We start from the raw sequence: 25309 nt of genomic DNA, 5'->3' as shown, positions 1-25309 counted from the left end.
TCATTTTTTTCCCGCAGACGTACCTAAAAGATTTTAAAATTTGCACAAGGTGACACTGGTATGTGTACACTATCACCCCATATAAGTGGCATTCTTGGGTCAGCTAGGTTGGCAATATTGGATTTCATGATAACAGTGCACTCCGACTGTCTACCTGTAAATTAAAAATAACCATAATTTTAAACCACTTATCGTTAGTGCACACGGACCCAATGGAATTATGGTTGTAAAATTTAATGTGGACAAATTAAGACTAATTTGCAAAAGCAAATCGAAATATTTTATTGCATTTGTCAAAGTAATATTCTAAATATGTTTTCTAATTGTAACAACTGACTGTTTCATTAATAATCATGATTATAATTTAACGTCAAAATTATAGAAGAGTATTGAGGTGTATTAGTAGGTTTTAATGCCTACAAGATAAAATATTTCTACTACCTGCTGCCTATACAAATTTTTTTATTAATCCTTATCCTAGGTAACTCATAATATCCTGGCTTGCATAGCGGGATTCTAACAAATCTGGAGTTTATTAAAAAAAGCAAATTTTAAAGATAATTAGATGTACCATCTCGTAGCTTTACATAACTTTATTACAATGCAACTATCTTTTTGGAAGAGTCAGTACTATCTTACCTGCTTTAGGTAGCAAGGTATAGTTTATTAGTAATTTTAATAAGCAATAAAATGCTTTTAATGTAGCTTAGGTATATCATTTAGTATCTAGGCCAGATATAAGTTCTGATACTTTTGGGTTCCTACCAATCCTACCAGTGCCTACTTTAAAAACAATTAGAAATTTTGTTATAAGTAAGTTTTTAAAACTCATAGAAGTATAAGGTAAAGGAATATAGTGAGGGTACCTTTTAGAACAACTGATCTCATCACAAAACTTATTACAAGTTCTTTTTTTTATTTAGGTATTTCATTTAAAAGCATATGCCTTCAGTTTTAAAAGTATGCATATAATGTCATCTAGATAATAAAATTGTTGTGTTCTTCGCAATTTCGCATTAGGTTTTGGTTTATTCTGTGGTTAAATTTCCTTCAAAATATGAGAAAATTGCTTACTCATTTTTTGAAGTAATCTAAAAGCATCTAAACTATCTCTTTTTTGCAAGTTATGATACAAATCAACTTAATTGGTTTTTAAACCAATAAATTGCTGTATTGCCAAAAAGAACAATCCACATAGGTCGATTTCCACATCGTAAGTGATTATTGACAATTCTATTTCATATATCTTACTTAGCTACAATAAATGTATTTGCTACACAAAATGTTGTATGCTACACAATAAAGCTACATAAAAGGTAATATGGACACTGTCAAGAGAACACAACAGGGAATGTCCATACTATATACACATATTGTTGCTTCATATAAAATGAATGGTTTAATCAATACAGGTATGTGAACCATAGGATATTTTTTATTTTAAAGAGAGTCTATGCTAGGTACCTTTGCAATAATACTTTAAGGTAGGCAATTTCGAGTTGTGTTTTTCTAAATTTTTTAGTTTAATTATCTTAAGAAGTTAAAAAATAAGTATTAAGAAGAAAATTTAGCTTAGCTGATCATCAGATTTTTTTTTTTAACATATATATTGAAATAAGTAGTTTTCTAAAAGATTTATATTTTGATGTTGTAATTTACTTATATTTATATATTTGAATTATATTGTAGTATATATTTAATGTATATTTAAGTTATTTAATAATTTAAGTCTTATGAAAAAATGACATGAAACGAAAAATGAAAGCTGATTCTCAGCAAATTACAGAATGTTGTCCAGAAATAACTACTGTTAAAAAGAAATCATGCTTATGTGATGGCAGCAGGCGACGTCTTTATATGCTGTTTGTTTTGTCAGTTATTACAGTTGTTTGGCTATTTGTTTATTATAAACTATTGAACCACAGTTTTGAACTCCCTGAGCCATTACAGAAACTTCGTAATATGTTTGGTGATGGGGAAGTTAAGAAACGCCGTGGTAGAGAAGATGAGACAGAAAATCTGAAAATTGTTAATCATGAAAACATGTCAAAATGCTTTACTCAATTAAAATTACCAAAGTACCAAGAGTATATTCATATAGCAATAGTTGCATGTGGAAAAGTAAAAGTTCAGGAAGCATTGGTGGCCATGATGTCAATAACTCTAACTACTAACTATAATCTTTATTTCCATATTTTTAGCGATGATTATAAAAGATTTGAAAGCCAGTTAAAAACATGGCCAGCATGGTCCAATCGATGGATGATGTATTCTATACACAAAATTATTTATCCATCATATGCAAATAAAGTGAATTGGGTGAAATTATTTAAACATTGTGCAACTCAGCGATTATTCTTACCTGGTATTTTAGTTGATGTAGACTCAGTTATTTATATTGATACTGATGTTTTATTGTTTAAACCTATAGAGGAATTGTGGAAGATGATTGGTCAAATGAACCAAAGACAAATCGTTGGACTAGCTCAAGAGTGTGAAACTAAATCACATTGCTGGTATAATGAAAAGACTCGACATTCATACTTTAAACCTTATGGCTTAAATTCTGGAGTTATGCTTATGAATTTAACTCGCATGAGGAATTTAAATTGGGAAAAATATGTTGTAGATATTTATAAGATGAATAAAGATTACTTAACATGGGGTGACCAAGATATAATAAACATATATTTTGGACTGTACCCATATAAGGTATACTTGCTACCTTGCTCATGGAACTATCGACCTGATCATTGTCTATATGGCAATGTTTGTGAAGATGCATTTGATAATGGAGTTTCAATTCTTCATGGGAGCCGTAGTGTTTTTCTAAAACAACATATCCAATCAGACTTTTATGAAGTCTTTGAAGCATTTCAGAAATTTAAATTTTCTAAAGGTGATTTTCAGCGAGATGTGGTTCAAGCTATTCATAAAAAACTAAACTCAAAACATTCCAGTAGTTCTTGCACACAGTTGTTGCTCAATACAACAGTAAATCATTTAAACTGTGGCGATGGACCTGTATGAAAATAAAGGCTAATATATATACTAATTAAGCTACTTAAGACAAAAATTTCTTTCTTTTAATTGTTTAATTAGCATAACTTTAATTGTTTTATTTGAAAATGTTTTTAATATGCATGGTTAAAACTGAACTCTGTGCTTTCTAATCTAATATATACATTTTCAATCAAATAGTTGATTAAAAATTTATAATTTAGAAATGAATGGAAATGTACTTTTATATTGTAGATAAGTTTAAGTATCAACAAGTTATGCAGGAAAAATAAATTTAATCAATCCTACCTGATAGATCTTTCTTGTATATAGATATATGAGAAGGATCTATCAAGCAGATTCTTCTTAGTAAATATTTATTTAGTTATTTCTTTACTAATTATTTCTTTAGTAACTAATATTTTAGTAATTATTTCCTGTCATGAAATTTAAGTTTGTCAGACTATATATGTTTTTTAACAATGAATTACTTTTAGAAATGTTTTCAATTTTAAATGGATTTATGCAACATTTTTATGTTTTGTGCTAAGACAACCTTTGTTGCTATAAATTGCAGTTGCAGTTGCAATACTTTTTATAACATTTTTATACCTCTTAGAATTTTTCTACATACCTCTTGGAATCTTGCTTGATTTGTAATTAAAGCTTAATTACATTCACTTATTGTTTAACTATTTTTTTTTATCCCTCTTATTTAAACTTTATAATATTATTTGCAGCATGATTTGTACAAAAAATTTGGTGGAAAGTGAATTACCAGAATTTGTTTCATTACTGACATCTTTGAATACTCAGATTAAAGATTCCACAGCACATGTTAATAGTCTTCTTGAAAAATTTGCTGAGATATCTCGAGATGATGGGTTAAGCTTTCTTGAGATGAAATGCCATCTTTTTCTTCAGTATTTAATTGATATTACTCATTTAATGTTAATTAAGATAGATGGTAAATCTTTAGCTGATTATTCTTGTGTGGACCGATTAGTTCATACAAGAACAATTCTTGAGAAAATTCGCCCCATCGACAAAAAATTAACTTATCAAATCGATAAACTTATTAAAATGGCATTCATTGAGTCAAGTAAGGGAGAAGTTCATCCTTTAAATTTTAAACCAAATGTTGATGATTTGATTACGAAAGAAGATAGTGATAATAGTGATGGAGAGGTCATTACAGAACAAGAAAGTGCACAACAAGTTTATGTTCCACCTAAAGTGACTGCTGTACCCTATGAAGAAGATGATCAACTTTCAAAGAAAGAAAAGAAGCTTCAGAGATCCAAAAAACAGCTTTTGAGTAAAAGTTTACTTGAAGATTTGAGAAATGAATATAGTGAGGCACCAGAAGAAATATGTAGTAAGAGAAATGGCAAGCGAACAAGAATGCAAGAAAAAGAAGATGAGCGTGAACGCTTTGAAGAAGACAATTTGCGAAGACTAACATTGACTAAAAAAGATAAAAAGAATCGTAAAGCATTAAATGACCTTGATGAAGTTGTAAAAATTGGTTCATTTCATGGGCTTGAAGATGATGATGAGAGTAGTGCAGGAGAAGAAAGATATCAGCCAAAAAAGAAAAAAGGAAAGTTTCAGAAGAAGTTCAAAAAACGCATGCAGAAAAGAAGAAAATGAAAAAAATGAAAAAGTTTAATGAGAATTTATTTGTGTAGCATTCAAAAAATTTCAATGGGTGAAGTTGATAAATACTGATATTTATTTTCTTTAACTCTCTAATACTCCCCAAAAAGTGTCTATTAATGCTTGTTCAAACTTATGGCAATCATTCTGTAAGCAATGTTTTTATTTTATTTGCTTTACAACTTTGGTAGCTTTGAATCAGTTCAATAATTATAATAAGAACTTTCTGCAAAAAACTTAAGAAGTTTTGAAAGAATATTTTTTCATAAAATAGGTTCATTAGATAGGCTTATAAAATAATAATCTAACTGTTATCACAGGTTTAAAATTTTTGAAACCCTTATTTAGCAATTTAAATTGCTTTTTGTTAAGCTCATGGATGTGTGATAAGTTTTATAATGCTTTTATATGCTTTAAGTATATTGCATATTTAATTATATACCATAACCTCTGATAATGTCACTATGTGATTGTTTTTTGATTGATGTGTGAGAGATTAGGATTATTTAAGTTAAATGAAATGATACTGGATAAATAGAATATAAAACTTTTAAATGGCTGTTTATTATGAGAGTTAGATTATAAGAGAATATAATTCTATTAAGGTTTTATGTTTTTGTGCTTTAAATGTTGATGTTTTTATACTTAAGAATAATGCTACCAGTTTATAAACTGAAGTTATTTTTGGATGCTTCTGAGCAAACAACATCTAGTAATGTAAAATGTAGTTGGTCATCTGCAAACTGGATACTATATGCTCCAAATACATACTGTAAAACAAGTGGAAGATGTGCAGATTCTGTGTATATATTCAATCCTAACACACCTAGTGATGTTATTTCATTAAAAACAAATCATCAAAATTATATTGAACATATTGAATGGGTGAAGGGAACATCCAAATTTATTACTGTTGATCTGGATGCTGTTTGTAAAATATGGTCAAATGAAGGGCTTAGTAACTTTATGAATTCTTGGGAATGTATTTGTGAATTTAACTTAGGTAGTGGAGATATGGTTATGAAGCTACTTATTATTAACAACAGGAATACTTTTAATTGGGATTCAGAAAAAATATTTCTTAAAGATTTGTTTAAAAAGTTTTCTCAAAATTCAGGAATTGGTTTGGAAAATAATGAGATTGGACTTGCTGCTATAACCTCCACAGGTGTTCTTAATGTAGTGATAATGCAAGAAGACATTCGTGAGCCTCCTATTATTCATAAATCAAAACTTGTGTTGTACAAATCATATGTACATTCAGCAGATATGATTTTAAATGCTAATGGCAAATTGTTTATTGCTGCTCATACTGACCCTGCTATAATTGAGTTGTTTACTGTTACTTTAAATATTAAATCAAGCAGTGAAATCAGTTTCAATACAGAAGTGTGGCCTTGTCTTGTGCCTCAGTTGCAATCAGGGAGTTTTGATATTATCTGCTTTCGATGTCTATCTGTCAGTGGTACTGATAAAGTTCTTGTAAATTTACAGCAAATTAGTAATGGCAGTTTAATTCAGTTGTTTGAAGTCAAAAAAGAACCTGTTAAACTTCATCCTCGTTTTCCTAGCCAGCCACAACAAACGCCAACATCTGCTGACTCATGTGTATGTTTACAAACTGTTAGATTTCCACAATCAAAAACTTTGAGACTTATAACTGATATAAACTTTGTAGGTAAAAGTAATAATGAACTTGTGTTCATGCCTATGTTTCTATTAACAGATTTTAGCTCACTGCAATTTCATTCAATTTATGATTGTTCAAGGATTATGTATTCCAGCCAACTTTTAGATTTAAACACTGAGATTGTTGCTACTGTTCTCTCTCCATGTCAACATGGTTTGTTTGTATTTACTAAAGAAGGTAATGGAATATTATACATTGTCCCACAATTTTCAAATTCTGATAAAATTATGACAATTAATGACAAGCTTAAAGTTAAGCATATAGTTACTATGCTACAGTACAGTTTATTAGAATCATTTACTCCCTGGTCTTTAATTTTGTCTCTTTCTATACTTGAAAAACATTTGATTGATCAAGTTCGACAATGTTTTGTAGAGGCAATGAAAGATGGTGATAGCTATGTAAGGCAACTTTTGACTGGTCCTTTGTTTCATCAATTGCAAGTACTTATTTATTTGGTCAAGAAAGATTACTGCTCTGTCTTAGAATCTACATATTCTTTAATTATATCGTCTATTTATACCTATGTTTCATTCCTACTAAAGAGTGGTAAAGATCAATTATTGATGGATTCTATTGAAAAAATATGTGCATCGACTAAAGATGGTGATATTCATAAATTTTTTCAACTTCTTGATTTAAAAGATATCAATTTAAGTTTACTAATTGATCCTGTTCATCGACCTCTTATTCAATGGGTAGTTGATTATGGAGTTCATTTTGTTCGTTTAATCTTATCTAAGAATCAAAGTATTTCAAATTGGAAAACCATTGTATCATATCTAGATCCAGCCACATTTGTATGCTTGCGCAAGCTTTTATTTTTATTTTATGTGATGTATCAAAAGCATCCCAATGTACTACATATCCATGCTATTTTTATTGCTATGGCAAGCTCTCTTGATGTTGTTTCACAGTTGTTCAAGCTCTCCACTAAACTGCAGCAACTCTGTGAAGGGGATACAAATGTAGATATTGTAATGAGTGATCTACCATTTAACAGCCTTCCGATGATGTATTTAGATATACCCTTAGTTAATCCAAGCAATGGAGTTTTAGAGCAAATATCATATTCCTCATCATCGCAACTTAAAATTGAAGAGTATGAAGCTAGTACTAATCAACAATGGTTTCTTGCTAAGCAGAAATCATTTCAAAATCCATTATATGTTGGAATATCAACAGTAGCAGGTGGCTTGCGTCAGATATATGATGGCATTAATTTCACCCCATCTTCACTAATACATGGTGAGGTTGTAAAACAATGTTGCATGTGTGGCTGCATTTCAATACTAATTTCCAATTCAAGTCGTATTTGCAATATAAACTGGAATGCTGCTTGGAAAAAAAATTGCTTTTGTGGAGGATATTGGAAGTTAATCAACTGGAGTGATTGATTTATTTATTTAGATAAATTGATGCGTTTTTTAAAAGCATTTTAACTTTATTTTATAATATATTTATAATTTAGATTTTTTTTTGTTCTTTTAAAAAATTTTTGTAAAATAAATTTTGTTCAAGAATTAGAGGGACTGATTTTATGTTAAATGAATATTTTTAAATTTGTCTATGACATTTTAAATAAGTCTTTTCTTTTTTTTTGACCTACTCATTTTTTTTCATGGATAATTTTTTTTTACATTTACCTTTGTTATAAAAATATTTTGTTGAATTTTGTCACTTTTATGTAAACAATTAAGTTTTCAGTTCTCGAACTATTTATTTTAAAGTTCCTCAAATAAATTTTTTTGAATTTTCAGTTCATCATTTAAAAAAGTTTTTTTTATAGAACAATTACATAACTTGTAAAGATAATTAAGTGATTCTTCAAAGGATTCTTCAAAAGATCAACATATGTCCGCAGAAACAAAAAAGATTACTCTGCCCAAACCTAGTTAGTAAAACATATATATGCATACATACATGTAAATGTAAATATATATATATATATATATATATATATATATATATATATATATATATATATATATATATATATATATATATATATATATATATATATATATATATATATATATATATATATATATATATATATATATAGAAAGAGAGAGAGAGAGAGAGAGAAATAATTTTATTCAGATCCACTTTTTGTAACATAAATAGTTTATGGAATTTGTTAGAGGTGTCATTCTTCACATATCTTCATGATGAACTGAAAAGAGACTACCTGTTTCAACATAATGAAAAGAAGTTGAAAGAGCGTCGAAAGCGTGTCTATACATTTGTTAAAACTCCAAAAGAGCTTGAAAAGGTAAGAAAGTTAAAGTTAAAAATATTTAAATATAAAATGATTGGACTTATTTTTACTGAAAATTATTGTATAAACTGTAATAACAAAAGATTTGTGGATTGAATCTATAATTTTCAAAACACATGTTTTTTATTTGACAATAATCTGGACTTAGTCTAGAAATTGAAAACTGCCAACAACTAACAAAAAAAAACTAACTAAAAAAAAACAACTAACAATTGACTTATGTTGCATTTATTCCATCAGTATATTTCAACTTTATATAAATTTATAAATAAAATGTATAATTAACTTTGCAATCAAAGTAAAATATTTTGCAATCAAAATATTTTTTACGATTTGTATAAATCTCTTTGTTTTCTTCAAATATAAGGAATATTTCACACTTTTTATGATATAAACATTTAAATGATCAACAACCTTTTTTTTTATAGAATGCAATTTCAAAAGTAATTAGGAATTTATATTTTATGTAAATATTTTCTTTAGTTCCTTTTGTTTGGTTTCCTTCTGTGCTTTGATGTGTTTCTGTTCGTTTTTACATTTCTTCCTATTCGGATTCTTGTTGCACTATTTTCTGCTGTGAAGCGTTTGTTATTTTGTTACAGAGGGTGAGTTATTCTATATTTATTAATAATAAATTTGATGCTTTCTTTTTGCCTTGTTCAAGTCTTAATTGGATTTTTGTTTGGTCTCTTTTAAGTTGGTATAGTATTTTCCTTATGGTTTGATATTTTCATTTATAGAAACCTGCTTGAGCCAGTTCAAAAGATTGATCTTATGAAAGGTTTAGTTTTGATTTTTTTTTTCCTTTTCTTTTGTTTTATTCTCTTTATACAAAATTAATATTTTTGTAAATATTTTGAAGGTCTCATTTTGATTCTGGTTTCCATACTGATGCTTTACGTTGATACATCTGTTATCTACCATGTGGTTCGAGTGCAATCTATAATTAAACTTTATGTTGTTTACAACATGCTTGATGTAAGATAGCATTAAATTTGTCTAATTTTTGATACAAGTAATTTTTTAAATATTTTTTTGTTTTTTTGTTGTTTTTTTTTCATACAGATGGCTGATAAGTTATTAGCATCTTTTGGTCAAGATGTTTTAGATGCCTTGTATTGGACAGTTGCAGAACCTCGTGGGCGAAAGCGTGAACATGTTGGGATTATTCCTGACTTCTTGCTGTCTTTTATTTATGTTTGTATCTTTTCAGAAAATTTCATATCATTGTGGTGGTAAAAAAAAGTTGTGAAATCATTTATGTCTGCTTTTTTGTTACATTTTTAAAGTTTTACTTTTAAATATTTTAAAGTTCATTTTTACCTCACAAAAGTATTATCCCTCAGATTTTACTTAACTTTAACAGCAATTCATACAATTTTAAACCTTCTACAAGCCATTGTGTTAAATGTGGCATTGAATTCTTTTAATAAAGCCTTACTGACAATTATGATTTCAAATCAGGTGATTTAAAAATAATAACTTAAAAGTATATGCCAGTTTTTAACTAACTTTAAGCATTTTTGAGGACATTGAAACAAAATTTAAACTTTCAAATAATAACTCACTAACGTTTTTTTGCAGTAATATTTTTTTTGTTTTCTTTAAGGTTTGTGTAACTAAAACTTGGAGTTTTAGTCACACAAGCCTCTTATTTTGAATCATATTTTTATTCGGTTTTAAGCTCTTTTTTAAAAGACCTGGAATACTCTGTACACTAGTTTAGAGTACCAGAAGAGCTATTTTTAAAAAAGTATTTTGTGGAGTTTTCTGTTTGTTTCCATATTTTTCTCTTATCTATATAGTTTATTGAAATCAAATCAAGTGTTTTCAAAAGGTTTGAAAAGAATAACTTGTTCCAGATCTCGTGTAGTGGTAGGATAAATTTATTAATGTCATGGTTTGTATTCTGCAAATTTTTAATTAAGTTTATATTTATAAAATAGGTTTTATTAAATAATTTTTCTTTATTGAAAAATTTTATTTTGAATGTTTTTTTGAAGAATTTTTTTTTTACTGAATAATTATTATTAATAATTATAATTTTATTGAATAACTTTAATGAAATTAATTTAAATTTTCATGATAGCATTATACTTGTGTTTAAACTTAGCTTTGATTTTTTATTTGTAAAATTTTAACTGCAATTTGAAATGTGAGCACTTTTTAGATGCTCGTGAGAGATTCCATTATGTCATTCTTTTGCTAGTGGTTGCTATGAGAAATCTTACAGAGTATGATTGGAATTTGGGTAAATTGTTATTGTAATAGATTTTAGTGCCTTTTTTTTTTTTTTTTTTTTTGCACCGTCTAATAGTTTAGAGTCTATGTTATTTTCAATCTGTTTTTTCAGCCAAAAATTTTTTTACTAAATTTTTTTGAATTTTAAAAGATAATTTCTTTTAGATTTTTTAAATAATAATGTAATGTTAAAAAAATGTAATATTTTTATCTCTTTTTTCCTCTCTAATTACTATCTATAACTCCTCTGAGCTCACTTCTTTAGACATCCTTTTCTTTCTTTAATTTGTAAAATTATGAGGATTTAACATTCTCTTTACCCATCATTCCTTCTTTTGTCCAATTTTTAGCCAAACATTACACCTAGACTTTTGGATGTCATATTTGAATGACCCCTTATTTTATTTTGCAGAATATGCATGTTCATCCTTTGCACCATTTGCAGTTGTTGTGATTGGGTCTGAGTTTTTAGTGGACTGGTTCAAGCATGCTTTTATTACCAAATTCAACGATATACAACCTGAGGTAGGTTGTTAAATTTGTTTTTTTTGTTTGTTTGTTTGTTTTTTTACCTAAATTTAAACACTTTCTAGAAAGAGACTGGTAATGACTTGGTTAATTCTTACAGATTAAAATTCTTTTACAATATGGACAAGTACTTTAGTTTTATGTTTTACATATTTTTGGTTTATTCGGCTTACAGGTTTATTTGACATATCGTGCTTTTCTTGCTAAAAATCTTCTCTTCAACAACTGTGACACCGTAAGTATTAAATTAGGTTTTATACAAAACTTTGATGCTAAGTTCGTTTGAATAATGGTCTGCTTATTTATTAGGCATTTAAGATGTAATTTGACTAAACCTACACATTAGGTGTTCAGCGGTCATACTGATCAAGTTTCTCGTCGAATGGGATTTACTGTTCTTCCGATGGCAGTTCTTGTAAGTGTTAATTGATAATTGTCTTTTTTCAACTCAGTTTCTAGTATCAATCTAAATAATGAAAAGTACAATATTATCTCGTAATCCTTGAAAAGATCTTTTTCAAATTTAGTTAATTCGAATATGCTCCCAGTGCATTAAATTGTCAAATTGGTCTGGAGTTCTTTTTGCTGTTTTATTTTACATGTGGTAAGTCTATGTGTATAATTTATATTACGACAAAATTCTTGATCCTTTAACAACAAATTTTAATTCTTAATTTGAACTATTCGAAGTATTACGATTTGAGTCAACTTTAATTCAAACGTCATCAACCGTGTTTATCATAATACATAATACATCCATCGAATTGGAAATCAGGGAAATAGTTTTAGGTCAGGAATATCGGAATTTACTAATAATTTTTAGAATTCTTGCAAAAAATTTTTGCATTTTTTTATTTGAATAGCTAAAATGTTAAAGGTAAGGATAGAGACGGAACCCTATTTGCTCATTACTATCTTATGCATGCTTGTCTTAATGTGTTTGGATATCATCCATGATAGACATTCAATGATAGATCCATGGTAGATCCATAATAGATAGTAAGTTTTGGTATTGTATCAAGAAAAATACTTTAAAAGCTAATTTTATTACGAATATCTTCACATTGACATCAGTTCTGGTAAAACTGATGTCAATGTGAAAATGTATATTTGTCATAAAATCTAAATTTAAAGTCTCTTAATGCTTGGGAAATAAAATGCAGCGCCAAAAAGTTCCAAACACGGATGTCAATGCATGGAATAAAGTTTAAAAAATTAATTTTAAACTCCACAGACTGCTGCAATTCACTATGGTATTTTTACGAAACGGGCGCCTTTATTTTACATGTGGTTTTATATTTTTATGTTACAGTTATTTTATTTTTATCATCATATATAGCCTCTGTGCGCTCAAGTTTCTTGTCAGCATACATATACTTGGAAAATCAGTTCAATATGTTAAAGAACAAGATACAAAAGAAAAAATCTTTGAACCGTGTTGGTCCTTTGTACCCTTAAGCAGCGTTCAAGAAATTCACGGAGGTTTTAACAGCGACACAAAACTTTTCGCCGCAAGCACTCCCGATACTTAAAAATTTATTGTTCGTTTTTTTTTTTTTGTTTTTAAAAGGTTTTTGTTTTTATTTTGTAAATTGCTATTTTTTTTATCTATCGATTTTTTTTTTCTTTTTTGCTGTAAGTTTTAACCGAAATAAAATATTATTTATTATAAAACCTTTACATATAATTAGCCAATTTAAACAAGTATTACATCCAGCACAGTTAAACATTGGTCATCATTGTTAAATGAACCAATATTAAATATAAAATGAACCAATATTTAAATTCTTGAAAATCTTTCTTTACTACATATGTTGATATTTCCAAGATTGATTGGTGTTGCTTGATCTTCAGCTTGATTTGTTTTGCGGCAATATAACGTGAAGGGGAAAAAAAAGAAATAGTTTAAAGACAAATATAAAGCAAATTAATCATTCGCTCTATGAAGGTAAATCGATGACAGTCGCAGAGAGATCTTGCAAGAAAATTTGAATGTAGCTAGTCGCTGATAGAAAAAGTACTCGAAATCATAAGAGTATAGGAAAGATCGTAAAAAAGAAAACAAACTGATAAAACTGATTTCGTCAATTATAGAAAGAATCTTACTGAAAAATAAGAAATTAGCTTCAGATGAACAAGATTTCAAGAAAAAGTGCATAGCAGCTTCAAAAAGAAAAAATTCGGTTTCTAAACGCCCAATTAAAAATACTAAAAAAGATTAAAATAAATGATTTAGTTTGATGCTTCATTGTGCAAGATAAATTAGAATTTTTCCCATGGGTTCTGTTAAAATATATGGAGGATGGAGCGATCATTTTGACGAAAATAAGACGTTCAAATATTTGCAAATGTGGTAGATGTCAATAATTAGGTGACATTTGTTGGTCTACTGTCAAACTATTTGTAAATTGTTATCATCGACGAACGCACATTAGCCTAAGTGAGAGCATTTGACCTTCTTGATTCTTAGTGGAATTTTTATTAAGGTCTAATGTTTTTTTATGGAAATCTTTCTACGGAAAAAAAATTTTTCAAGGAAAATATGCGCAAGAAGTTAATTCCTTCTGTTTTTGTATAAATTTAAAGCGTGACGTGTGAAGGCCCATCCAACTTTAAAGATTAACTATATATTACTTCACTATATGATTTTCCCTTTTCCTCGACAAAATTAACGGGAGATACTAGGCCGTCAAACTTGGGGTAAATATTTGTTTATTTACCCCAAGTTTGACGGCCTAGTATCTCCCGTTACTAAGCCGTCAAACTTGGGAAATATTTGTTTCTCCCCTATTTATCGAACATTTATATATTTTTAATTTCAAATATTTTAAATTTCTAATATTTATATTTATCAAGTATATTTGATTAAACTCACAAAGTATGAGTTGATGTTTTTTTGCTCCCAAAACTGTTTAATGCATTATCAACTTCGTCACTTTTTATGTGAAAAAAATTTTTAGATTTGGAAGTAGTCAGGACACCTAGTACATTAAAAACCGACGGAAGATCTATTAGCACAAGTGGGTCATCTTAACGTTTTTATACTCTGGTTAATAGTTTAAAATGGCTTTTGAACAAAGTTAAATAGGTTTTTGTCATGAATGGCTTTTTTTTTTACTGCATGAAGTAAAAAAAAGGTAGGCATGCTACAGTAAACAGGTCTTTTTAAAACTAAAGTAATAATTTGAGTCGATTAATTACAAAATACATAATTTAATAGTGAAAGTTTACAAATAAATGTTTAAAAAGATTTTGTTCAAATTTAATATTACGCTCTCCAAATAAATAAAAAGAAAAGAAAACGGTCACCAAGTGTTTCAATAAGTTACTACAGATTAACACTACTTCAATTAAAAAGGAGGGAAAAGATTATTATCATTTATTTATGAACAGATTACTATCAAATTATTTGCAAATTTATTTGGCTAAGAAAATTCCCAGAAATATTATTTGATAACGAACTGCGGAAAAAAGCCTTCGTTTTTGATTCCTCGCAAATATACGATTTGAAACAGAATTATTTTTAGGATCTTTTTAGTTAAAGGACAACAAATAACAAAAAACAAAAGCTTTGTTTTCTTAATGTTGCAACGGTATTTTAACAGATTATTTGATTTTGATTAATTCCTCTTAATGATAAAGGTAACCACAAGTGTTACAAAATTTAATAAAAATGGTAATTTTTTAGATACACATCATCTTCAGCTTTGCGCAGTGGCATTACCATAGTCAATGAGGTTAAACCGAGACGTGGTTATTGCTAGTTGAAAACTTTTCCCAATACCCCGCTGGACGACGTGAAATACCGTCGGCCACGCAATTTTTGACGGTCCGCTTGCGGACCCACTTTCTTCAATTAAAGTAACCATGCCATGGCCGTTTCGAAAAATCATAACTTCCTAATTAAGTCGTTTCATGTAAAAGATTTCTTAAGAACTTATTTGGTTTCATTTTAAAGTATCTATTAATTTTAAGCAATGTTCATCAAAATTCTATTCCGAGCACTGTTTAACACTAAAAACCTTCATGTTTAGAATGGTTTTCATGTTTCTAGTATAAAAAAGAATTTGTATAAAACAATTACAACTAATCCAATGATAATGAAAGAAAAGTAGTCTTCATGTTTTTCATAAATTTATAATTTCTTGATTTTAAAAAGCTCTACATTCTAGAAGAAAAAAATTCTAAATACAACTATTGATTTTAAAGCAAATAAAATTAAACAATTAAAAAATCATCTCGGACACATGGCGTGTCTTCCACCATCTACAGGCAAAGTGGCTCCAGTGATGAACGAAGCGCCATCTGATGCAAGAAATGCAATTGCATTCGCTACTTCTTCCGCCTCGCCGTGTCTACCTAAAGCGTGCGTTTCTTTTGCATGCTTTAAAAACTGAAACAAAACGAAAATATTAAGCTGTTAACTCGAACCCAGCTTTAAGAAAAAAAGGCGAACAAAAAAATTACACTGCCAACACTGTTTAAAAGAGACATGCTTCATATTTAATTGTAGACACTTTTTGAAAGTAAGTGACTATCAGCATACCTCTAAATACTTCGCATCATCCATAGCATAACGCAAATGGCATTCGGTTTTGATGACTCCCGGATTAACACAGTTAACTCTGACCTGCTGTGGTGCTAACTCTAATGCTATGCAGCGAGCAAATTGATCAATTGCACTTTTGGACATGCAATATGCTGCAACATTAGGAAACTGAAAATAGTTTTAAATGTTAAAATTTAACTAAGAAAAATAATAAAATAAAAAATGAGCAATTAAATTATATTAATTATGTTAATTACAACTTCTATAGATATTTTATTAAAGGGAAAATAAGTTTTTTTTGGTAAGTTGTGGTTTTTTGTAGAATCAAATATTTATCCAATAAAAGTATTTATAATTCTACTGAAACACAATTTTTTAAAAGTAATTTTTAAAAAAATTTATGCAAAATAATAAAAATATAAATATTAGATAATAATGAAGCTCAATTCAATTTAAATATACCAGATCATATCAGATGAGCTCAGGCTAAAGATAAAATTAGTTTTATGCACTCATATAGAACTAATTTTACCACAACAAACTGCATGTAAAAAATTCTATCTTATGCAAACAGAATTAACTGAAATTATTTAACAATAAGTAAATAATAAGTATGAACTTAATGGAGAGATCAAACTACAAAAAAATATCGACTTTCTAAGGTATTCTTAAACAGGAAGTAATTAACTAAATTCTTTCACTTACTGATCTTAATCCACAAACACTTGATACAAAAACAATATTTCCTAAAACAAGCAAACATCTAATGCAACTGTAATAATTTCATGATATATACATAAATGTGTAACATTTATAAAAATTTTTTAAAGCTAACCTTTAGTAGCAATTAGATAAGGAATACATAGTTTAGTGAGATAATACACAGCTCTGAAAATAAAAATACATAGTTTAGTGAGATGATAATAGCCCTGAAATTAAAAAATTCTTACATAAGTACCTTACAGAAAAGTATTAATTTTTTTCCCTAAAAATATTAAAATATCTAAAATTGTTGGCTGATACCTCACATTCACATTTGTTTGCAAATCATATGTTTCCATGGACATATTTTCAACAGAACCCACTAATAAGATTCCAGCATTATTTACCTATATAAAGTGTAGGCAAAAGCATTAGCAAGTCACCATACTTCTTCTTGTTTTTTAAAACCATTACTAGAATAATTACAATAAAAATTTACACACTTCTGCGATTTAATTTTGTGTTTTTAAATTTAAATGTTTTAACATAATTCCAAAAACTACCATAACAAAAAATTTTAGTTACACTCATCCCTTAAACAGGATGAGTAAAGTTACTAAAAGATATGTTTTATGATTATGGTAGACCTTGGACAAAATGCTCTTCAGAAAACCTATAGAATTTCTTTAGACTTTTAGGATTTATAGAACTTTTTGAGCTGGAAATGTAATAACAGAAAGTTAAAACTCAAATTTATTAGTAATATTATTTAAATTAGATTGAAAGACTAAGAATTAGAAAGATTCCTTAATTTTTAAAGTTATGATTAATTAAGATTATAACTATTGAAATGCCTAATGTTAAAAAGACAAGTTGAAAGACAATATGTGTAGATTCTGCTTTTCTGTGTGAAAGACAATATATGTAGATTCTGCTTTTCGACATTGCTTGTCAAAGATTAATAAATACTAAGTAAATTCAAAATTGTTAATTAGATTATTAAACAATTCTTCATTTTTATTACACAAAGTTTTGTTTAGGTTTCATATCATTAAACAAAAGAATTTTTCTTATATAAAAAAATGACTTTTTATGGAATAATTATGGAAGAAAGAAATATTTATATATTTAAACATTAATCTTTATATTATCACAACTGCTGCACTAGTCAGACAGTCTTTTATCTAAAATATTTACAGGTAAGCAATATTTTTACATTAAGTAATAACTTATAAGTTAAGGACTTCATTTGCTTATTTCATATCGGACATGAGGTTGTCATTTAAATTAGACTTAGATATAAATCAGATTTAGAATTTAAAATTTTTGTATATAACATGTTTTCAACTCTAATAAGGGAATCCTTTTATTTTTTGATTGTTGGAACAAGATGACAAATCTAGTAAACCTCTGAGACATACTGAACTGTGACATAACTAACACTAAACTGCACTGGCATAGTTGAAATACAACATTTAACCATTCTTTGCATAATGATGGAAATATCCATCATAATATTTAGTAAACAAAAAAAAAAATGTATTGGAACAAGTGTACTATGACTTTTTTGTTGCTGGCAACTTTTATACAGATCATTATGTGAAAAGAAATGTACCTGTCAAAAGAAACTAAATGTCTCATTTATTAAACTATATTCCAGTTTGTTATTCGGCTGTTTGTTGTGTTTAGAAAATAACATGTGATTTCTTGAATATATTTTTATAATTAAATCTCTGTATTTGAAATTAAACAAATAAAATGATAATAGGTTTTCACAAGAGTTTGTCTTGATGAACCAATTAAATATTAAAAATGGAACACCAATAAAAGTTTTCAAATGTGATTAATTCTTGAATTGTTTATTTAGAAAAACAATCCAGAAATTGAAATTCATCAATTTGTTTGACCTCCAGAATTACATCTACTTTTGGGGATTGCAACACTACTTAAGAGACTTCCTCTAGATTATTGGCCTCTACTTACAAATTGGTTCAAGGTATAATATATATACTATTTCAAGGTGATTATTGTGGTGATGAGAACATTGTTAATAAACTACTGAGAAAAGTGAGATATTAGCAAGACTTTAAAATTTTTCTGATCTGCAGCAATTTAAATTTATTTTTCTGATCTGCTGCAATATGCATTTAAATACAAAGATGAAAGTGCACGAAATCGTCTGCTATATTCTCCCACTTGTAAAAATGTATTACTGTCTCCTAGGATCCAGTGCTGAACATAGGAGAGGGTGTGCAGTCTGCTTTGCTACTTTTAGTATAGATAAAATGTAATATTTAATGTAAATGTAAATATATAAAAACAATTCCAGTAACTTATTATTTTTGCTCTTTTTATATTTTTGTTCGTATTTTTACTAATTTGATGACTGATGACTTCATATCTGTTCTATATTGGAAATAACTCATCAAAGAAACCTGTAATTAGTTATAAAAACAATAAAATCAAAAAGGGGAGAAGTTGAACCTGGTGCTATGAAAATATATATATACACACACAATTCATTTCATACATATTACAGAAAAATATTAATGAATTAAAACTATTTAGTGAGAATACACCCATACCAAGATATCCAAAGTTTTGTAATGTTCAATTGTTTCATCTAGTAGACGCTTGGTGTCTTCTTCATTAGTGAGGTCATTCACAACAACTAAAAAAGGCTGCAAAAAAAAAAAAAATAACAACAACTTTAAACACTTCAGTTGAAAGTGATGGACAAAGTGATTCTTCCTTCCTCCAATTATTAATTTATGAAATCAGGAATAATGAAACAAGCAAACAATTTTCATTTGGTTTTAGGATTCTGGTTTTTTTAAATTCTAACTAAGAAAAAATATATATTTAACAATAAAATCTTTTTCATGTGCCTTAGGATCTGTAATTTTCATGAATTTTTCAAATTTATATACATAAAGCTTATAGCTGATGAATAAAAAGAATAATGGCTATTTTATGGTTCATTTGTTTATCACCTTTTATAGATATATAACTAAGCTTTAAAAATATAATTAAAAGAATATCTAGATATTTACCTTATAGTTTTCTTTGCTATTTTCTTCACATTGCTTCGCAACATCTTTTAAGTTCTTTTCATTTCTTCCACATAAAGATAGCTTAGCACCAAGTTTTGCAAAAAGAATAGCTGTTGCAGCACCTATACCAGAACTTGCTCCTGAAAAATTTTATGCACGAAATAATTATAAAATTTAACAACGCCACTTTAGTGAAACTTCCACAAGCCATTCTGCACTTATGATTTTATGAAAAAGTAAATACATTCTCCATGGGTGTTTTATAAAACAGATAAAAGATAAAAAACACTTATGAGTTTTCTGTTACTGTATCAGCACTATTTTATATCAGCTTTATGTAACATTGTATCTAGGTATGATATGCTTAAAATGCTAAGAAATATATTTAGCAATCTGAGTTTTCTTCATCTAAAGAGCTTTTCGGAAAAAATTTAGTGAAAAGTAATAGCAATTAATAAAATAAATTTAGCTTTTTAAAACTGTGCTATAAGAGCTGCAATTTTCTATAATTTCGTTTTGCTTGTTATAGCGAAATAGAAAACCAAGGAAAAAACTCACCAATAATAATTATATATAAACCATTCACATTTAGATATTTTTAGGTAAATATGATGGCCAATTTTATAAAACTTACCAGTTATTAAAGCTATTTTACCATCTAAACGAGTTGTCATCGTGAATGCAGCCCAATAGATCCAGATAGAATTAAAAAGGTAAAATTATTTCTTTGGAGGGATTTACTCACACGTGATTTTACAATCGTTCGGGCCTAATCGTAAAAAATTTGAAATCGTCGTCGGTATCAGCTCCACTTAGGTGTGATTTACATTTTAGCACTACCATAAATACCACTGATAATTTTTTTTTTTATTATAATCTTAAAAACAGTGTACGTTACAACTAATTTTTTTTATTATTGCATTTATCGTATAATATATCGCATTAAATGAAAAAGAAACTTTTTATTCAAATTGGTCTCTCTTCGCCTAGTTAAAACATAGGTAGTTAAAACACACACACACGACACCCGTCGGAAAATTGCCCATCGCTTTCTTCAACTATTTTTTTAAACTCTCCAAATTTGGATTCCGTCTGTTTCCAACACTGTCATTCGCATTTGTCTTCACACCCCTAAGTAAAAAAAATGTGAACAACTTAAGTCGCCTGTTGATGGTAGTATGTATACCCCCGATCATTACGTTTAATAAAATTTTCTTCGATGTGTAAAGATATTTGTATCAGAAAAATAACTTTTACCATACATGTTTTCAACGAACATTCAACGAACATACATACATATATACATACATATATACATACATACACACACATACATACATACATACATACATACATACATACATACATACATACATACATACATACATACATACATACATACATACATACATACATACATACATACATACATACATACATACATACATACATACATACATACATACATACATACATACATACATACATACATACATACATACATACATACATACATACATACATACATACATACATACATACCAATTTTTTTAGCTAGCTCTCGAACCACAGCCTACTAAAAATACATGATGCTTCAATTACCACAACAAACTTAAATTAGCAAGAAATATTTGATTAGAACCGTTTAGTTTAATTCAATTGATAAGCGATAGGAGTCATTACGTTTAACGGGTTTTTTAAAATTTATTTCTTAAATTAGGGCTACGGGATAAGGTGTTGGTGGTTCGGAGGTTTAAAAGATCTGGTATGAAAGAATGTAGGGATATCTCTAGCTTCTGTTAACGGCCACTTAGACTAAATTCTATTACGCGCGTATTTTTCTTTGCGCGCGATATTTCCTGCTGTATCTAATAGTAATAATTTTCAACATATAACGTTATCATCAATAACAAAGTCTCAACTTTAAAATGAAATAAAAAATAAAAAAATTTTCCTCCTCTTTCTTTAATCGTTCTTGTCTCTACGTGTCCGGATATATATATATATATATATATATATATATATATATATATATATATATATATATATATATATATATATATATATATATATATATATATATATCAACTCTTATACAAACTCCAGTTGTCCCTTCTGACTTTTACTTTACTTAACTTTTCTCTCTTAACCTCACCCTCTCTCTTAACCTCGCCCTCTCTCTTAACCTCACCCTCTCTCTTAACCTCGCCCTCTCTCTTAACCTCGCCCTCTCTCTTAACCTCGCCCTCTCTCTTAACCTCGCCCTCTTTACATGTTTGTAACAGCCTTAAATATCGATAATTGATTTTGTGTAGTTAAATATTTACAAATGGCATCTTATTTTCAATTTCTATTGCAATAAACATAATACCTACTTGAGAGTTTTTACCTACCAAATATTTTAGGTCCTTTCAAGCTGAAAAAAAAACGAGGCGATAATAATTCTGAGTATTTCGTATAATATTTCTGTTTTTGAATGTTACATTAAAAAATTGCAGCAAAAACATTACTAAAAATTTTAAAAAGTCAGTTTCATTTCATCCGAATTCAAACAATTTGTTCAATTTGTTAAACTTTTTGTTTGGTTTCAAAAAAAATTTCCTCCCTCAAATTCAAACAAATTATTTAATGTGAAATTATTTCTCACAACGAATAACTTTTTTTTTTTTAAGGAATTTTTGTGAAGTTAGACATCTAGTCAATATATATCATTGAGTATAGATGCCTATTGCAATTACACTGTATACCGGATTATTCACATTTGATTTTAATATCAAATGAATAAAATGATTTTTACATTTCATTCATTTGATACTTTTTTAAAAGTACATTCTTATTATAAGATTAAAGTAATTTTACTGGTAAAAGATACTTTGATCTAGTAATAAGGATGTACTTTAAAATTTTACACGTGTATATGTGTGTGTGCATATATATATATATATATATATATATATATATATATATATATATATATATATATATATATATATATATATATATATAGTTATAATTAGTTGAGATATATTGTAACTTAAACCATTTGCAGCTGCTATTCTGATATTTACTTTAGATCTAAACAAACAGCGAGCGCAACACAACACAGAGTAAATTTTAAAATTGAAGATTTTATTGCACCTATACTTATTTTTCATTCTTATTTGTGTTTGCTTATTTCAAATGCTTGTTATTTTTTTACAAAGGACAAACATTGATAGAAGTATTAATTTATTTTAAGATGAAGTTTACATATCTTGTATAAATATTCTTAATAATAATAATGCTATTACTATTATTACTCATGATACAAATACTTTTTTAAATTTAGATTTCTTTTGAAAGTTTTAATTGCAATTTTCTCAGAGACAATATTTGTACTTAGAAATATTAATCCTTCTTGATAACGTTATAAAAATTTATTTAAATTTTTCCTCGACGTTTTCTACAGTTATCCCTTTTTTAATCAATTTTTAGATTTTGGAACACAAAGTGCGGCAGCTATTCGCGGACATATTTTGGAACACAAAGTGCAGCAGCTGTTCGCGGACATATTTTTAGAATGGTTGCGTGACTTAAAAATCTTTGTGCTTTTTTGAGGCAAAGTGAACAAAAATAGTTTTGGCTAAAAAAGTTTTAAAACTGAATGCAAAGTTGAAGAGTAATAACTAAAATGTTAAATTTGATGGGTTTACCCACAAGGGATCTGATCAAAACATCTGCAGCGTCCAAAAGTACAGTGGAGAAGGTAAAAGAACATGACAGTGCTGAAAGGAATCAAATGCCAACTTCAGTAAACAAAAAAGCTGACTTAAAAAAAATAACGTCTATAAATTCCTTTCTGATTTTATATAAAAGAGAATTATGTGTAAAATTGGTTTTGAACTCACTTTTCAATTTTAAATAATTTGCAGTAAAGTTTAATATATAAGATTAAAACGCCGATTGATTATCTTCACCGAAATCCGTGCATGAGTTTTTTTAAAGAATTACTACTTTAATGGTTATTTCGTGTTTTGAATATTTTGCAGAATTTTATTACTCATTTAAACGCACTTGTATTATTATGTAAAATTATTTAAGATTCAACAATTTATATAGTTTTTGTATCAGCAATTTCTTAAAATAGCTAAAAAAATAATTTTATAGAGTCCTTAGGGTAAGCTATTCATACTTGCTTAGTACCTGGCATTAGTAAACCATTAGCGTTCAGCTTAGCACCTGCCATCAGTACAAGAAAGTTGTTTAATAAGGTATATTTTTTCTAAATTTCCAAAAACATAATCAAGCTAAAACAGATTACTTATAAATGGATGTTAAAAACAGATAAAAACTGATACTATAAATAGACGTTGTAAAAGGGCCATACATGTCTAATTCACATCGAAATGGTAAAAAAATGTGAATCGAACAAGTTTTTTATGTATTTTCAAGGTTCTTGTAATTTTCTACCTGGAAGATTCCGTTATTTAGGCATTTTCTATACCTAATCTTGTAGTTTAACATGGAATGATATATGAATGGTTTGAAAATGAAAAAATGTTGATCATTTGTTTTACATATCCTTTTTAAGATTATTTTTAGCAAAATAAATACAAAATGTGTAAAAAAAATATATACAACACAAATAAAGATCATACACGAATGTAAGTTAAGGGTTTTAGAGAAGAGTGGGCAATTGTCCACTCTCCCCCTCCCCAACCCAAATTACACAGTTTGATTGAGCATAACCATTTAGTGTTACCTATTTTAATAAGAAGCATATGTGATATAAATTTAAGTGGTTTACCAATGAGATAAGAATATCATGTTATCTACAAGTTCAACAAAAAGCAGTTAAACGATCTCGGTGAAAAGTGATACAATCTAATCTAAAGAGATCTAAAGATCAGAGATCTAAAGTAATTAAATATAAAAACATAAATCAAAAAAGTATTGTTTAACGAAAAAAATAGTTTTATCAATAAAGTATAGCCATGCATCATTATTATTATATTAAAGCATCTTAAGAAATAAGAATTTAAACAGCTGTTAAAGGGCTCATGACATCCATTTTATAATTTGAATAGCCAAATTTAATGGTAAAGCAAAAAAAACAAAAAACAAAAAACAAAGACTTGAGTTTATGTTACAAAAACAAGCTTATAAGCATATCAGATTGACAATTTATGTTTTATGTATGAGTTTTTATCTTAATGCAGAGTACATCATTAAAGTTGGTGTTAGTTTTCTTAAGATTCATAGATAACTTTTTAAAATTCAAGTTAATACAATTTATCATAAAAAAAAGCTTAAAGTTGAATTTGTTATACACCAAAAAAAAATTGTTAAAAACGAATTTAAAAGAAACTCTAGCAAAAATATAAACATTTTTTGAAGCTACAATTATTTTTTTAAAAATCTAACGTATCCTTTTTTGGAGTTAGTGTGTTGTGCTAGAAAAATTCAACATTCTTTATAGAATGCATATTAATAATGATAATAATAATAATGCATATTAATAGTAATAATAATGCATATTAATAATAGTAACAGCTGCACAGTAGATAATCGTAAATCAGAGTATGCGTCAAAAGAATTTTAATACTTCAGTATTTACAATATAGTTA

The 25309-nt window shown here is 27.8% G+C and overlaps 5 protein-coding genes and 1 non-coding gene across 9 annotated transcripts; 5 read left to right on the top strand and 1 right to left on the bottom strand.

The window, feature by feature from the left end:
• The first annotated feature begins 1746 nt into the window (after nucleotides 1–1746).
• Nucleotides 1747–4725, top strand: LOC145180371 (glucoside xylosyltransferase 2-like). The gene has a single exon (XM_080055247.2). It carries the CDS (start codon nucleotides 1747–1749, stop codon nucleotides 3028–3030), a length of 1284 nt encoding a protein of 427 aa, XP_079911373.2. The 3' UTR covers nucleotides 3031–4725.
• On the top strand, nucleotides 3742–4725 carry LOC145180374 (neuroguidin-like). The gene has a single exon (XM_080055254.2). It carries the CDS (start codon nucleotides 3742–3744, stop codon nucleotides 4651–4653), a length of 912 nt encoding a protein of 303 aa, XP_079911380.2. The 3' UTR covers nucleotides 4654–4725.
• A 491-nt stretch (nucleotides 4726–5216) lies between these two features.
• LOC145202168 (mediator of RNA polymerase II transcription subunit 16-like) lies at nucleotides 5217–7782 on the top strand. The gene has a single exon (XM_090081154.1). It carries the CDS (start codon nucleotides 5287–5289, stop codon nucleotides 7744–7746), a length of 2460 nt encoding a protein of 819 aa, XP_089937280.1. The 5' UTR covers nucleotides 5217–5286; the 3' UTR covers nucleotides 7747–7782.
• Nucleotides 7783–8108: 326 nt separating this feature from the next.
• On the top strand, nucleotides 8109–13073 carry LOC145180572 (transmembrane anterior posterior transformation protein 1-like). Of its 3 annotated transcripts, none has more exons than XR_016450537.1 (14): nucleotides 8109–8243; nucleotides 8494–8624; nucleotides 9114–9235; nucleotides 9371–9411; nucleotides 9493–9608; nucleotides 9696–9831; nucleotides 9997–10094; nucleotides 10436–10505; nucleotides 10801–10881; nucleotides 11284–11396; nucleotides 11575–11634; nucleotides 11709–11814; nucleotides 11927–12003; nucleotides 12739–13073. XR_016450537.1 is itself a non-coding variant. In XM_090081155.1 (14 exons), the coding sequence occupies exons 1-14, from the start codon at nucleotides 8204–8206 to the stop codon at nucleotides 12929–12931; spliced, it is 1347 nt and encodes a 448-aa protein (XP_089937281.1). In that variant the 5' UTR covers nucleotides 8109–8203; the 3' UTR covers nucleotides 12932–13073. The 3 variants fall into 3 exon arrangements, 1 of the variants encoding a protein (XP_089937281.1); XM_090081155.1 differs by having other exon boundaries at nucleotides 11746–11814; XR_016450538.1 differs by having other exon boundaries at nucleotides 8137–8243; nucleotides 8477–8624.
• A 2029-nt stretch (nucleotides 13074–15102) lies between these two features.
• Nucleotides 15103–15241, top strand: LOC145180832 (U4 spliceosomal RNA). Its single transcript, XR_013845767.2, has one exon. It is a non-coding gene; the product is annotated as a U4 spliceosomal RNA (small nuclear RNA).
• Nucleotides 15242–15522: 281 nt separating this feature from the next.
• LOC145180439 (uncharacterized) lies at nucleotides 15523–20497 on the bottom strand. Of its 2 annotated transcripts, XM_090081152.1 has the most exons (8): nucleotides 20338–20497; nucleotides 19704–19843; nucleotides 19236–19331; nucleotides 16972–17057; nucleotides 16784–16836; nucleotides 16654–16694; nucleotides 15946–16116; nucleotides 15523–15792 (listed from the first exon to the last, which is right to left on the bottom strand). In XM_090081152.1, the coding sequence occupies exons 1-8, from the start codon at nucleotides 20375–20377 to the stop codon at nucleotides 15634–15636; spliced, it is 786 nt and encodes a 261-aa protein (XP_089937278.1). In that variant the 5' UTR covers nucleotides 20378–20497; the 3' UTR covers nucleotides 15523–15633. The 2 variants fall into 2 exon arrangements, with proteins under 2 accessions (XP_089937278.1, XP_089937279.1); XM_090081153.1 differs by lacking the exons at nucleotides 15523–15792; nucleotides 15946–16116 and having other exon boundaries at nucleotides 16675–16711.
• Between the last annotated feature and the right edge of the window lie 4812 nt (nucleotides 20498–25309).

Source organism: Hydra viridissima, unplaced genomic scaffold, assembly GCF_058129835.1.
Source record: "Hydra viridissima isolate aposymbiotic clone 2 unplaced genomic scaffold, HvirCarnegie_v1 scaffold_3, whole genome shotgun sequence".
NCBI classification, from domain to species: domain Eukaryota; kingdom Metazoa; phylum Cnidaria; class Hydrozoa; order Anthoathecata; family Hydridae; genus Hydra; species Hydra viridissima.
Note: the sequence above shows the minus strand (reverse complement) of the source record. Positions and strands in the feature narration are given on the sequence as shown.

Coding starts and splice junctions, on each gene's coding strand:
- LOC145180371 (XM_080055247.2), top strand. CDS start 1,747: ATGAAACGAAAAATGAAAGCTGATTCTCAGCAAATTACAGAATGTTGT.
- LOC145180374 (XM_080055254.2), top strand. CDS start 3,742: ATGATTTGTACAAAAAATTTGGTGGAAAGTGAATTACCAGAATTTGTT.
- LOC145202168 (XM_090081154.1), top strand. CDS start 5,287: ATGTTGATGTTTTTATACTTAAGAATAATGCTACCAGTTTATAAACTG.
- LOC145180572 (XM_090081155.1), top strand. CDS start 8,204: ATGTCCGCAGAAACAAAAAAGATTACTCTGCCCAAACCTA. Junction 10,506..10,800: donor GTTCCAGATCTCGTGTAGTG/GTAGGATAAATT, acceptor AGCACTTTTTAG/ATGCTCGTGAGAGATTCCAT. Junction 11,815..11,926: donor TTCTTCCGATGGCAGTTCTT/GTAAGTGTTAAT, acceptor TTTCAAATTTAG/TTAATTCGAATATGCTCCCA.
- LOC145180439 (XM_090081152.1), bottom strand. CDS start 20,377: ATGACAACTCGTTTAGATGGTAAAATAGCTTTAATAACTG. Junction 19,844..20,337: donor TAAAATAGCTTTAATAACTG/GTAAGTTTTATA, acceptor AAAATTTTTCAG/GAGCAAGTTCTGGTATAGGT. Junction 16,117..16,653: donor GTGTTTGTGGATTAAGATCA/GTAAGTGAAAGA, acceptor AACTATTTTCAG/TTTCCTAATGTTGCAGCATA.